The 16,061-nt window shown below is 42.4% G+C and overlaps 1 protein-coding gene across 1 annotated transcript in view; it reads left to right on the forward strand.

Annotated features, from left to right (window-relative positions):
* Window positions 1–2,605: 2,605 nt before the first annotated feature.
* The window catches only part of adgra1b (adhesion G protein-coupled receptor A1b), a gene marked incomplete at both ends in the record, with an annotated part of 166,030 nt that continues 152,574 nt past the window's right edge, over window positions 2,606–16,061 (forward strand). The window contains one exon of the mRNA XM_080537705.1: window positions 2,606–2,823. Within this exon, the coding sequence (XP_080393831.1) occupies window positions 2,606–2,823 (218 nt within the window). The remainder of the gene's footprint in view (window positions 2,824–16,061) is intronic.

Raw genomic sequence — 16,061 nt, forward strand, 5'->3', positions numbered from 1 at the left:
ATGTAAGCCATTGCCACATTTAAGCCTCATTCTTAAATGTTTTTGCTTTTCTAATAGGAATAATAATTGTCTCACAAGTGATCACATTCTGGGGATCACACTTCTCTAATTTAACAGCAGATCATCTTCCAGTGTAAATGAACGACCAAAAACAATGAGGCTTAGAAGTTATGGCTCGTTAAAAGCTGCAACAGACAGGAAATTCAAAATGAGCACCCCCACCACCCATAACTTTATCTATGCACTAAGAAGGATTTCCCGCCCAGTGTTGATACCTGCTGTAGTGCTGTCGGTAGGTCTACTGTAGGTCAAACAACATGCTCTCATCACTGGGCAGCTTAGGATTCAAAGCTTCTCTCAAACAAAAGGTTGTATATATTTATACCTACTGTATTTGTTTGGTGGATTACACACATCATGTATTTGTATACTGTATAATAGAACTTAACAAGTGACTGGCAACAATACCAGTCTTTATTATTAGCATTATTATTAGCTTACTTAAGATAGAAGTGATTATGACATAATCTGAACATGTCGTTGGGTATTTTAAGGAAAGGCAGTGTTGTCTTCTTTGTTACACAGTGATTGAACAGGTCAAGGAAACCTTTATACTATCTATAAATGGTAATCTCTGTGGTCGTGATCTTGATATCACACAGGGAAATGTTTAAAGACAGAAAAACATATTTAAAGCTTCTATAACCTTATACTGTCACAAAGGCATGGGACCGTAGCCAAACCAGTACTGTGGAACAGTGAACACTGAGAGGAAAAGGGTGCAATCTACAGTGCATTGGACTGTATTGCGTTGGATGTCTTCTATTGATTGCAGTGTATGTCAATGAATGTAGAGTTCCCCACCATGCTGTATTGAAAAATGTATTCCCATAACCTAGGTTGTGTGGCAAAAAAGGGAAGTTGTATCTTATTATGCAAAATGTAAATCAGTATTGTGGGAGAAAACCTCCTCTAAGAGTCTGAATGAGACTGTTTGAGAGAAGCTTTGAATCCTAAGCGACCTGCCCAGTGGTGAGAACATGTTGTTTGAAGTACAGTCAGACCAACACACAGCACATACAGTACAACACTATAGCAGGTATGAAAGCTGTGTGCTGGAAAACCTAGTTAGTGTATAGGTAAAGCTATGGGGTGGTAGTCATTTGATTGAATTCCCTGTCTTTTGTGGCTTTAAGACAAGCCAACTTCTCACTTAAAAAGTACGTTTTTAGTCATTAACAAGACTGTATGATTGTATTACATTTGGTCATTAAATAAAGTGAATCTAAGGTTGCACACTGATGTCCTGTAATATATTATATATATGAACTGGCAATAGTATATAGGTAAAGCTATGGGTGGTAGTCATTTGATTGAATTCCCTGTCTTGTGTGGCTTTAAGACAAGCCAACTTCTCACTTAAAAAGTAGTTTTGAGTCATTAACAGACTGTATGATTGTATTACATTTTGGTCATTAAATAAAGTGAATCTAAGGTTGCACACTGATGTCCTGTCATATATGATATATATGAACTGGCAATAATTGATATCAAGCCACAACAGGGATCTCTCATCGGGTTCGAAAGGGAGGGACTTCTGAGCAGAGCTCCGTGCGCCCCAAGTACAGTCGGCTACTTTGTAAACCGAGGCTAGAGGAGGGCGCGAGAAGTGGAGTCCCAGTATGGCAACAACCTGTTGATAACGGAGTCGATATGGAGTTGGGATGACCATGGATATCTTCGTAGGGACACATTTTAGGGCAGACGTTTTAATCGACAGACATTTGACAACCTTGCTCGCCGAACGCGAAGGCGAAGACTGTACATTTCCTATGGATTTCTTTCTACATCTGAACAATGCGATAGATCTAAGATAGTCATATTTACAAAACGCTGCTAAATGTTTTCGGAAGCCTTTCGTTGAAAGTGACAACAATGTTTTCATGAAGTTGAAGCAATCTCAGAAATCGTGGAAAATGATACAGAATATCGAGGCAACCATTGACAAACCAAATAGTTCCGATAATAGGCTATGTGGAGAGAGTTGCACAGGTAGCCTACGAGGTGCGTACGGCTTGTCTTCTGGAAGCAGGGTATATACAGGAATCTTGAGGTTAATTTCAATACCTTTCTAAGACTTTTTAAAGACCTTGTCAATATTTTTCCAGACCTCACTGCCACTTCGAGCTGTAAGTCATCTTTTTATTTTATTTAATAAAACTAATAAATTCACGAACTTTTACTAAACGTTTTTAGGACTCAAACTCTTTGGACAGAGTCTAGTTCAGAAAAATACCTACAAAATTCAAGACCTCATAAAATCGTGACAAGACTTTTTTATATTTATTAAGGGTCTTGATTTTCCCAAAATTGATTGATCAACTTGTAATACTTTTCAAGACACCGCGGATACCCTGGGAAGGCAGGACAGGTGTTGCCAGGCAGAACAGGTGTCGCCAGAGTGACGCTGCGACTTCTGAACACACCAACCTGCCCGGTCACCTGCTCGGTGAAGACCCACTGCGTATGTGAAGAAGAACCAATGTTGACATGAGCTCAACGAGGAGAACTTAAGGAGAACTCAAATAGAGGCTCCAGTACAAGGATGAAAATACTGAGTTTCCTTTGCGTTGTCGCCGGGCTGTGGAAGCCCTGCCTGACGAACAGAAACTGTCCGGACCTGGTGATTGACGGCTGTCACTGTACCTCCGAGAGGTCCAAGGAGCTGAGCAGGCAACACGTCCGTGTCAAAGTTGTGTGTGATGAGTTGGAATTACTGGACACTCTACAACCCAGTTTTTTACCCAACAAAACAGTTTCCCTGTGAGTATGTATACATCAAACGAATAACAGGCTTCAGCGTTTTAAACAGTGGTAGATGTGTTGTGAATGATGTATCACTCACCAAGGCCACCTTATCATAACACATGCTTACCTCCCCCAGTAGCCTCTGATAGACTTGTCCAAGATGCCATATTCATAGCACACAACTATTGCTTTGTTTGTGACATCTTATGTAAGGTTGCACTAAACAGTGGTAGATGTGTTGTGAATGATGTATCACTCACTAAGGCCACCTTATCATAACACATGCTTACCTCCCCCAGTAGCCTCTGATAGACTTGTCCAAGATGCCATATTCATAGCACACAACTATTGCTTTGTTTGTGACATCTTATGTAAGGTTGCACTATACTACTAAGTCAGTTAGATATTATTTATTACCATATCACTGTAGGAAGTTGAATATTAACTTCCTCAGGTGTGGTATTGCCCTTTCCCCAAACATGTCATAAATGCATTGGGTATCGACAGTTTAAGCATTCTTATTCATACTAATGAATATCATCTTACCAGTCCATTACACCTGAGGCCGTTTGACCAGTTTTCCTTTTCATCAGATTTATTTATTTATTTTCAGTGTTTTTTGTCTTGCCTTTTTCAGGGATTCTTTTTTACAGCATTTTAGGAAACAGAGTAACTGACACTGATCTGAGAATGTATGTTCTTATTCTTCATAGAGCCTTTAGGCTAGAAGCCTGGAGACTGACTGTAGATTAACAGGCTATTTTATTCATGGAAACTGAGGTATTTATTTGAGACAGTAAAAGCATATACATGTAAAGGAACTCCACTATTCCAGCCACTGTTGGTGGAGAGGATCGTGAAATATGAATGTAGAGAAGTGATTGAATTAAATGATGTGCAGGATTTCCCATATTTGATATAAAGAGTGATTCGGCTTTAGGTACATGGTCAGTGATGCACTAATGATGCACTTGTTTCTCTGCTTCGCTTAAATGTTTTTGCAGTTGCACATTGGAGGCAATATCACATTTTCATTTGAATAACTAAGTGTTCTCTGACATGGTGGGTTTCAGGTCATGTTTAATCAGTGTTCATTGTCGGTGCTGCTTTTTGAACATGGAACTTTTAACATGGAGCTGAATTGATGTAAATGAATAAGCAAAAAAAAAGCATCTTCCCGTTGTCCATTTCCTCTCGGCAAGGGATTATGCATATACAATGCTTCTCTATAACAACATATACAATGCTTCTCTATAACAACATTTTATAGCAAAAGCACCATGTTTTAAGAGACAAAACAACTCTAAATCAACAACTAAAACAACTAAAAACAACTCTAAATGATCCTAATCTTCTTCTCAGCCAACTGTATCCTTTTGGCCGCTAAGGAAGCAGTTTTTCCTGCCCTAGGAAACGTGACCTTTGTCAGGCCGCAGGGGCTTCCCACGTCTCCCTTCTGTTTAGATGGGCTGTGAAAATAATAAACAGATACTAGAGGGAAGCATGCATTTGAATGGACTCCTGAACACATCTCTTCTATTGCCCTCTCCCCTCGGCCTCCTCATTTTCTCTTGTCTTTAGCTCAGCCCTCAGTGGTAATGAGGTCCTTAGTATGGTGTTGTTGTTCCTCATGACACCTGCAGCATGTGTTCTCTAAGTAAATGAACAGCAGGCTTACAGTAGAGCTGTAGTATTGGCAATGGCAGAACTGGCCATAATTGGTGCAATTACCAAAGACATTAAGATGAAAATGAAATGTGTGTGATGTCGATTATTGCCAGCAGCTTGAGAGCGGCCGAGGCTGTGAAATATAGTGGCAACAGTGGTGTGAACCTATTAACCACTGCCCCACTGTAGAGGCCCTTCAGAGAGACCAGTGGTTAATAGGCTCATGCCGCATCGCAGAGATGGTACCTTAATGCTGCGGCCACAGCAGACACAAGGGCTGCGTTCGTAAATTCGTTCTGAGCGCGCCGGAGCGCACACTGGGTTCAACGTCATAAAGGGACCAAGTCATTTGATTGGATGAGGCATTCCATGAGAGTTGTGACGGATGATTAAAAAGAGAACAGTTTGCCTCATCAGACAGATTGGCGAAATCAAGCTTATGAATTACCAGCTTATGAATTACAGAGATAAATAGTGTAAATGGTTTAAATATCAGGTTATTTTTAGGAGAACTAAGCAATGGGACCAACTACTGTCTATTCTTATACTGTGACACTGGACATGAGTCGGCTTTAATAATGCAATGTTTTGATTACAGAATGAAGTTAGGGCTGTTCTTACAAGACAGAAGAATATAAGAAGTATATTTCACAAGGGGGTGCTGCCTAAAATGGTGTCATTGCACATGGCGTGTACAGTGTTTTAAATGATTCATGAAAGCTCTTATTTCAATCATGTAAACTACATTTAACGTCAACTCACGGGGCCAGAGCATTAAAATTAATGACATGAGTTGCGCTCTATGCTTTGGGAGCACTTTGTGTCCATATGGCCTACTGCTGAAATGCGTGGAATCCACTGCGAGACATTATATCGCTATGAGTTAATTAACATACACATTTGCGGACACACTGACACACTGCCACATATTCATGAAGACATGATTTGCTAAATTAACGGTTATCAAAGGACAACATTTGAATTTCTCAGACCAGACAATATTTTGCCCTTATCCATTAGAATTGCTCAACAATTCCTGCTGGTAGTTATTTTGACGAATTGAATTGCATGAAATAAAACATTCAAGCTGACTCCCTACTGCCGTCACGGTACCCTGGTGACATTGTCACACAAGTGTGAATCTTTTAAACTCTGACCTACTGTATTTAACACCTCTCCCCGTTTCTCTAACACGTGGGAGAAGATGTACAGGAGTTAGAGTTGAGCCTGACAGCTCTGTTGACCCTGTGACCTCTCCACTGTTATGGTTTCAGTGGTGAGTATGAGAATGATGAGTATGAGTATGAGGTGTCCCTGTGGAGAACAGTAGATAGCTGACACCTGTCAATGCACTGACTAGGGAACCTAGATAGGAGGAGGAAGAAGAGAAAGGAGAGAGAGACTGAGGCCCAATCCCGTTTCCCTTCCCTCCCCCTACTAGGGCCACTCACTTTGGAGTCAATGCCTCTGAACAGAGCCACAGGGCGTAGTTGGAATCTTCCCCTATGAAATGGGACAACCCTTCAAGACCCTGATACATTGTTACCTAGTTAACTAGAACAATACTTTACATTGTTAACTAGAACACTACTTTACATTGTTACCTAGTTAACTAGAACACTACTTTACATTGTTACCTAGTTAACTAGAACACTACTTTACATTGTTACCTAGTTAACTATAACACTACTTTACATTGTTACCTAGTTAACTACAACACTACTTTACATTGTTAGCAGGCTCACAAAACAAGCTGTGTTAGTTGACTAGCGATGTGTCATTCATTTTCAACAACGCTTAGCTCGCGCTTTCATTTTGAAATCGCGAAAACGAAAACAGAAGTCAATGTCGGAATGAGCCTCTCCTTGTTGTTCAGAGAACAGATGCCAAACTACCGACATGTTTGCTGTAATAATATGATTTGGCAGTAGAAAGCCATCAGTCAATAGCTCGTCTCATTCACAGAACAGCATGGGTTGCCTGCACTGTTTGATTGCGTATTTTAGAGCAGACTACAGAGATGGTGAACATTAGCACTAGCTAACATTGGCTATCTATTTACCTTAGCTTACCAATTGACTGCATGGCTGTACGCAGGCGCATCATCATCAGCGTGACAACCGGAACCGGAAATATTTCCGGCTTCATATTATCGGCTCTATATCGGCTAGAATTTAATAAAACCGATAAATATTTAATAACATTAATTTCCCAATATCGGGCCGATAATATCGTGCATCCCTAGTTAGGACCCTAGCAGCGGCATTTTGGATGAGCTGCAATTTACGAACAGCTCCTTTAGATCGGCCTGTTAGTAGACCATTACAATAATCAAGTCTACTCGAAACAAATGCATGGATGAGTTTTTCAAGGTCTTGTTTGGACATGAAACCTCTCATTCATGTTATGTTTTTCAGGTGATAGTAGGCTGATTTAGTTATCGAGTTTATGTGTCTGTTGAAGTTTAGATCAGTCAAAATTTCTGACCTGCTTTTTAGTTTGGTGCACCGAATACAATTATCTCTGTTTTGTCCTTGTTTAGTTGGAGGACGTTTTGTGTCATCCAGGTGTTTATTTGCTCAATGGAATTACAGAGATTGTCAATGGGACTATAGTCGTTCGGTGAGAGGGCTATGTAGATTTGAGTGTCATCCGCATAGTTGTGGTAGGCAATTTTGTTCTTTTTTATGATGTGTCCCAATGGAAGCATATAGAGATTGAATAGAGGATTGACCCTTGGGGAACCCCACGTCATTTTCATTTGGTCCGATACAAAGTTGCCAATGGAGACATAGTAGCTTCTGTCCTGTAGGTAGGATCTAAACCAGTTTAGGGCAGTGCCCGAAAGTCCTACCCAGGTTTTTAGTCTGTCTATTAGAATGTCGTGGTCTACAGTGTCAAAGGCAGCGCTAAGATCTAGTAGTACCAAAACTGAGATTTTTCCGGAGTCTGTGTTTACGTGAATGTCATTAAGGACCTTAATAAGGGCCGTTTCAGTGCTATGTAGGAGGCGAAAGCCTGATTGAAAGTCATCGAAGAGATCATTTAGGGTCAAATAATTGCTAAGTTGTTCGTGGGCAACCATTTCAATAATTTCTCCTGTACAGGGAAGGTTTGATATGGGTCTGTAGTTGTTTAGTACAAATGGGTCTAGGCCGTTCTTTTTTAGTAGAGGCTTAATAACTGCAGTTTTCAGGGCTTCAGGGAAGATTCCTGATGAAAGGGAAGTGTTGATTATTTGTATTAGTTCGCCTGCCATGCTGCTAAATATGTTTTTTTAAAAGCTGGCAGGACATCAAGGGCACAGATGGATGGTTTAAGACATGATTTTATCTAGGGTCTTGAATGAATGAATGAATGAATGAATGAATGAATGGACTTTATTGTCATTGCTACAGTACAGGTACCAAACAACGAAATGTTGTCTTGTCATCGATAGTGTTAAATTGTGACATGGTTGTTATGTCCGCCCTATTTGGGGTTGTTAATGGGGACATGTTTTTCATGCCTGACACAGAAGAGCTAATGCCTTGTTCTAATGGTTTCTATTTTATTGTTTAAAAAGGATGCAAACTCATTGCATTTACTAGTTGAGTGTAAATGCATCATTATCAGATATGCCATTTCATGACAGGATGCCAGTGCTCTGGAGGCTAGCAATCCTGCTCCTACCCTGCCAGTCTGTAGGCTAGCAACCCTGCTCCTTCCCAGCCAGTCTGTAGGCTAGCAACCCTGCTCCTACCCTGCCAGTCTGTAGGCTAGCAACCCTGCTCCTTCCCTGCCAGTCTGTAGGTTAGCCACCCTGCTCCTACCCTGCCAGTCTGTAGGCTAGCAACCCTGCTCCTTCCCTGCCAGTCTGTAGGCTAGCAACCCTGCTCCTACCCTGCCAGTCTGTAGGCTAGCAACCCTGCTCCTTCCCTGCCAGTCTGTAGGCTAACAACCCTGCTCCTACCCTGCCAGTCTGTAGGCTAGCAACCCTGCTCCTTCCCTGCCAGTCTGTAGGCTAACAACCCTGCTCCTACCCTGCCAGTCTGTAGGCTAGCAACCCTGCTCCTTCCCTGCCAGTCTGTAGGCTAGCAACCCTGCTCCTTCCCTGCCAGTCTGCACTGATATTAGAGGAGCGGTAACAACCCTGCTCCTTCTCTGCCAGTCTGCACTGATATAGCTATATCGCCCTACACCTACATGAAAACAAGAATTGGGACACCCCTACTCTACATGTGAACGCGCAAAACCGAGCTGTAGGGCTGAACACGGAGCTGTAGGGATTTGGCCTCAGACTCAGAGGGAGAGACAGAATAGATTCCTCCATGAGGGAGAGACACATAAATGTATTAGGAGACAGAAAGTGTTTGGTAACTGAAAAATAACTATTGGGAGGTAGAGCAATGGAGAGAATGTAACAGAAGAACGCAAACTGTGTGTTTCGGAGGGGTTATTGCTTAGTCACATTTGTAATGCAAACCTACCCTGTGAACATGTAAAGATTGTATGTGACAAGATGGTTGCTTTAGTTTGGCCTCATGTCCTCTACCTAGAATCTTTACAGTGGGCACACCTAGTCAAAATGCCTTTCACAATTAATATCTAAGTGAAAAGAAGCAAACCTATCCTCTAAATGGTACAAAGTTAAACATGACACAGTTCATCACATTTTAAAGCAAGATAACTTTTTTTTCAGTTTCAAAATAATAAAACAAGGAAAAAGGCCATGTGCAAAAGTTTGGGAACCCTGTCAGCTAGTACTTTGTAACTCCTCCTCGGGCAACTACAACAGCTTGCAAACGCTTCCTGTAGCCAGCTAAGAGTCTTGTTTTGCCCCATTCTTCCTGGCAGAACACGTCTAGCTCAAAAATATTATTCAGCCTTCTTGCATGCACGTTGCATGTTTGAGATCTCTCCACAGATTTTCAATAATATTAATGTCTGGGGACTGTGATGGCCATTCCAAAACCTTCATCCGTCTTTCCTGGAGGTACTTCATGGTTGATTTTGAGGTATGCTTCGGGTCATTGTCTTACCCAACCTCTCTTCAACTTCAATTTCTGGACTGACCTTCGAACAATAGCCTCTAGAATGTCTTGATATTCGGTGGAATCCATTCTTCCTTCCACCCACACAATATTGCCTGTGCCCCCAGCTGCTACACAACTCCAAAGCATAATGGATCCACCTCCATGCTTAACAGTTGGCACAGTGTTCTTCTCTTCAAATGCTTCACCCTTTTTTCTCCTAACATACCTTCTTTGGTTGTGGCCAAAAAGTTCAATTTTGGTTTCGTCAGTCCAAAGCACATTGTTCCAATAGGCTTCAGGTTTCTCAAGGTTTTCTTTTGAATATAAAGACAGACCTCACAGGGTGTGTTGTAGAGATCCTTATGGGGGGGAAATGTTAGCTTTGTCCATTGCAGGAAATACAACATTTAAAAAAATGTTTTTAAAATGTAGGGGCTTCGGGGGTTAACACTGGAAAGACCACTCATCTAAAAACAAACCTCTCACTTTTCTAACCGTCAATAACAGAACTACTGTAGATTAAAGTGTTGGGGATTGAGAAAGTGGGAGAGAGAGAGAGAGATAGAGACCTTTGGATATACAGTATGCATTAGAACTGGTAGCTTTGGCCACAGAATCCATCTATACTGACACACAGGATTACTTTGGCCCTCTCTCTTTAGATTTAAATGGTGGCATGTGACATATTCAACTGTATGGCCTTTTATAGACAGACAGGCACTTGCTCTCTGCTCCCTCCTAGCTCGCAAGGCTGAGTGCGATAATGCATGGAGAATATAGAGGACTATGTGTACATGTCAAGAGAGAGAGAGAGAGAGAGAGAGAGCTGAGAGTAGCGCCTCTCCTGCTACTGTATGAATTAAACGTTTCATCTTATAACACTGTGCTACAAAGCCATTCCTTGAGTAATGAGAATACGGGGGATGTTCTTGTACTGCTTTAGAGCCATGATCCTGATCACTTCCACCCAGACACCACAAACAGCCCCTCCTGTATTCAGGGTCACAGCCCACGTTCATGCCAGACACCTCCAGATATGGCCACGTACCAAACCAACTGTAAAAAGTAAAAAAAGAAAAAAGTGATCTTGCTTTAAAATGTGATGAAATGTGTCATGTATAACTTTGTACCAGAGGTTAGGATTGCTTCTTTTCACTTACCGGTAGATATTAATTGTAAAACTAATTTGAACTAGGGGTGCCCACATTTTTGCACCCCACAGTATGCTATGTACGTTGTGGTTTTACAAGACACCTGATCAGTTTTGCTTGAGCTGAGATGATAATGACTCACAGCACAAGAGTTCATGACCACTGGGGAGAGAGGAGCTTGAAAACCCAAGAATGTGTCCAAACGCAGTTGAACGTCTACTGTCTAAAAATATTAAGAAAGAAAAATACAATGTGCGCCAAGGATACGTTCTGGTCTGTTATCCCTACCTCCTCCCTTCACCATTGAGTCAATACCAAGGTTATTTAAACTGTCATAACTCTGCTATCGTATATGGGCAGCCTGACTTTTGGAAGCATGTTTTGTTTTCCCCGCTTTCTGAGACGTCGTAAAACAAGACGAATAAAAGCCGGGTGTGTGCTGCTTCTGTTGCCGGGGGTGATCACAGTAGGAAACACATTAACTCCCTCCCTGTCTTAGCCATGCAGGGGCCTAAGTGCGTGCGTGCGTGCGTGCGTGCATGTGTGTGTGTGTGTGTGTGTGTGTGAGAGAGAGAGTGTATCATGCTGTATGTTGCTCAACCCATCAATACTATGTGATTATGTTGTGATACTGGTTTGGTAGAATTTACAATAATTGCAATCATCCACGCCCCCCAGCTTTCGACTAGTCTAACAATGGTGTAGAAATGAAATGTGTTGAGCATGAATGCTGATTTGCACTGACCAAGCCAGCTCCTCTTGAGAAGTAGTTCTGGTCTCAAAGCACAGTGTAGTCCCTCCTCTGCCCTGTGGGGCGGCCACATATGCAGATGTGCTCAGCTGTCAGCCCAGGCCTATTTGAAGCTCTGCTAATACCCACTTGAACTCCAGAGCAATGTCTGTTTCACGTCCAAGGTCAATGTTAGTAGATATGAAATATGTTATTTTGGTTAGCTGTGCCTAGTAACCTGATATTATAGAATAACAGAAGGTTTGGATGTTTGAAGAGAAGTGGCTGAAACCATGGGGGCCGGACTTTCTGAATGTTTGTAATAGTTCACATTGTGATCTTTACCCTACTTGGTCCCCACGATTGGTGTCTTGGATTACATCAATTTAAGTTATTTTTGTTTTTATAATGATACAGTTGAATGCATGGCTGTGCTCTGCTCTATAATAGTGCCTTTCGAATTGGACCTCACAGAAATATCCCAGCTGTCGTGGTGTAGAGGAAATGAAAGCCAGAGTTCTGACTTGGAGCAGATATGAATGTTGTTCACAAAGTCCAACCACTGCACAACATGCAGATACAAGGAGACACGTACAGTATGATGTATCTAATGCCTTTCTCAAACATGAGACATGAATTGAGGAAAATGTAACACTGTTAAAAATAATTGTGTCACGCACAGTACTGTATGTCAATGCATGCCGTGTGCTAGCCTTTGCTTGTGCTAATGGTACATGCGTTTCTTGAAGGTTAGGGTCCTCCCATGTTAGCGCTAATCAGAAAACAGAAAACAGGCATATGATGGCATAGACCATTTGCTCCAGCCCGAGCGAGACAATATTTAATTTGTCCGTCCCCCCTGAAAGCAGCTTATCCCAGGAGAATATAATTGATCATGTAAATAGAAAGTTGGAAGGACACTCTTAGAATTTAGTCATGCGCTGTTTACATAATGTATAATTATGTTTTGCCTCCGATTTCCTGGATGTTGTGCAAAGGCCTGAAAGAGGTATGCGGGGGTCGCCGAGCGGCTGCTTTCCGCCACACACACAGTGCGGAACACGCTTGAGTTTGCACAAACAGAGACTGCCTGTCCCTCTGAGGGTACTTCTGCCCTTAGGAGGAGGAACAGGGGCTGAGGTGAACAAGAGAATCAGAATCTAAATTATTTTTATTGCCAAGTATATTTGCTTATACAGGAAATTGACTTGGTGTGGTTGGTGCATGAGACATGAAGATACAAACAACAATATAATAAAAAAACAACAACAACAATGTAATAAACAACACTATATAAGCAAAAATTGTTTAAAAGGACAATGGCAGAACAATAATTATGTAGGCTGTAATAATAAGTAATAAGAGTATGTAAAACTAATATAGATTACATTGTCAGTTGTATGTGTGTGTTTGTGTGGGTGCGTGTATGTGTGACAGGAGGGGGGTGGGGGGGTGGGGGGCTGGGTGGGAGTCCCAGAGTCAATGAGGGGCAGGGGGCTTGTTTGTGAGGCCCACTGCCATGGGGAAGAAACTGTTCAGGTGGCGCATGGTTTTGGTCTTGTAGACCGGAACCTTTTTCCAGATGGGAGACTTTGGAAGAGGTGGTGACCGGGGTGGGAAGGATCTTTCCCTGATCTTTCCTGCTCTCTTACCGGTCCTGGAGTGGAACAGGTCCAGGACAGATGGCAGGTTGCAGCCGATGACCTTCTCGGCTGACCGAATAATCTGCTGTAGTCTGCCTCTGTCCTTGGCAGTGGAGGCAGCGAACCAGACGGTGATCGATGAGCTGAGGATGGACTCCATGATGGACGTGTAGAACTAAATCATCACTTTCTGCGACATATTGAATTTCTTCAGCTGCCGCAGGAAGAACATCCTCTGCTGGGCCTTCATGATGGTGGAGGTGATGTTCTCCTCCCACCTGAGGTCCTGTGAAATTATTGACCCCAGGAATCTGGATGACTCCACACTGCTTACTGTGGAGTCACGCATGATAAGAGGGGTGGTTGGGGCTGGGCTCCCCCTAAAGTCCACTACAGTTTTTAGTGTGCCAGATTGTTCTGGCTGCACCAGGAGGCCAGGCTGTCAACTTCCCTTCTGTAGGCGGACATCCATTCTGTAAGGTCATCCATAGAGTGGGGGGATTTGGTTTTGGAGTCTCTGATCTCCCGAAGGCCTTTTCAGACTGACGAGGAGTCGTGGGCTGCAAACTGCTGTTCCAGCTTCCCGGAGTACTGTCGTTTGACCACCTTAATCTCCTTGCCAAATGTGTATTTAGTCAGTCTGAACTTGTCCTTGTCTCCACTCTTGAATGCCCTCTCCTTCTCCAAACAAAGCTGTTTGAGTCCAGGGTCTCATTGTTGTAGCTTATCCTGGTGCGTATTGGAATACTCTGGTCCTCACAGTAGCTGGTCCACGACGTCACAGTGTCTGTGTATTCATCCAGGCTGTTAAGTGGCCTTAAACATGCCCCATTCAGTGCTAGCCAGACAGTCGCTCAGCTTCTCCACTGCTTCTCTGTGGCCCCAATTCTTAGATCTACGCACAGTAGGTTTAGAAAGTTTTAGTTTCTGCCTGTATGCCGGGATCAGATGAATAAGAGCGTTGTCATAAGGTCCCAGCGCAGTGCGGGGAACTGCATGATGAGCATTTTCTTATTCTTCTCTCTGGTGCATTTGATTAACTGTTTGTATTTGGGGAGTTTGTGAGTTAAGTTGCCTTTATTAAAGACTCAGAGGACAATAGCTGGGGAATATGTGTTCTCTCTCCTTCTCTCGACCCCTAATATTTGGTCGGCGAGTTCACGTGGCGCCTCTTGCATTAGATTGAGGTGGAATGTAAACGCCAGCCAATATAATATATTATATATACATTTGGTTTATATTATATATATATATATATATATGACAGGTGAATTCTCGGGGAGAGTAAAACGGTTTGTAAAATCACTTTCACGTCACCAACCTTGATTAATATAGAAATAAATCAAGGGGTAGTGGTGTTGTAGTGGATAGTGAGTTGGACTGGTGATCGAAGGTTGTGAGTTCAAATCCCGTCTGAAACACCACCATTTGTGTGCCCTTTAGTAAGGCACTTAGCCCTCAGTTACTCCAGGGGGAATGTCCCTGTAATATGTAATTGCAAATTGCTTTGGATTAAAAGCATCTGCTAAATGGCAAATTCTAAATTCTAATTCAAATCCCTCCACCTTTTCCTTTGAGTGAGAGTATCGGGTCGCGATCCGCCCTGGAAGCGGGCAGTTGGATGGCGGTGTCCAGTGTGGATCCATTCAACCAAGATTCTGTGAAACACAAAACAGAAGAGAGAGAAAACTCTCTATTTGTCTTCATAAGAAGGCGCAATTCATCCATTTTATTGCACAAAGAGTGGACATTTGAGAGGAGTATTCCCGGGAAAGGCATGCGTAATCCTCTCTTCCTGAAGCGCACCAGAGCTCTGCCTCTCCGTCCTCGCCTCACTGCTTGGCCAAGGGCCAGAGCACCTTTGACCAGCATGTCCAATAAATCCACAGATGAGGCGAGAACGTTGGGACATAAATCGGATGTAGTTGAGTGTCTGATTTTAAGCATCTCGTCCCTTGTGAATGTAATCGGAGAGGAATCGCAATAAACGCAATTTAAAAAAAAGAAAGACAAACAATTACCCACCGACACACCGAGTCGACCGTAGTTGGTGCCATCTTGGGTGTGTGAGGGGAGAGATGTGACAGCACACAGTCCTGCAGACCAGAACCAAATGCTTTGATACGTGTTAAATGGATCAATTCTGTCTTCCAGATAGCTTATCACTAAACCCAAAGCCTTGAGAGTGCTTGGGTTTTCCTCCCCACTGACCTTTATGTCCTGAGGAATCCAACTGACAGAGCTCTAATAGGATATCGATGTCTATATCAACAACAATAAAAACAGTTCTTATGCATTATACCAGTGTTACTAGTGGTCTTACAGTATTTTCCCACAGAGCTTTGCTGTCTTAACTGACATGAATGAGTTTGCTGTCTGTGTATGTTTGGTTATTTAGAACGATGCTAGTACTTCTCTGTGGGGGACCCCAAAAAAGAAAACATTCTCTTGGACATTTGATGTGAATGCACTGACACCACTGTCTAGGTCCTCTCTGCCCTTTCACACCACTTGGAAGACTTCCTCAGTTCAATCCTACTCTCTCTCTGCCAAGATCGAGTCTTCATCCTTGAGAACAAGTCTGTTTTTCACTCTAAAGAAAATATGAGCAAACTGTGATGGTACGTGGTTAATCACAAGCTGTGTTCTCAGTATTCTCAGCTTGTATTTGTGCTCCAAAATGTTGTTGGTCCTCTATATAGTGGGGTGCAAAAATGTGGGCACCCCTAGTCAGAATGCCTTTTACAATTAATATCTAAGTGAAAGGCATAGGTCAGCATACCTGACCTCTAAATGGTACAAATTAAACATAACACATTTCATCGCATTTTAAAGCAAGATTAATAACTTAATAACAGTTTCAAAATAATAAAACAAGGAAAAAGACCTTGTGCAAAAGTTTGGGAACCCTGTCAGCTAGTACTTTGTAACTCCTCCTCAGGAAACTATAACAGCTTGCAAACGCTTCCTGTAGCCAGCTACAACAACACCTCTAGCTCAGAAATATTCTTTGGCCTTCTTGCATGCACGGCATGTTTTAGATCTC

Source organism: Nansenia antarctica (genome assembly GCF_963989245.1).
Source record: "Nansenia antarctica genome assembly, chromosome: 1".
NCBI classification, from domain to species: domain Eukaryota; kingdom Metazoa; phylum Chordata; class Actinopteri; order Argentiniformes; family Microstomatidae; genus Nansenia; species Nansenia antarctica.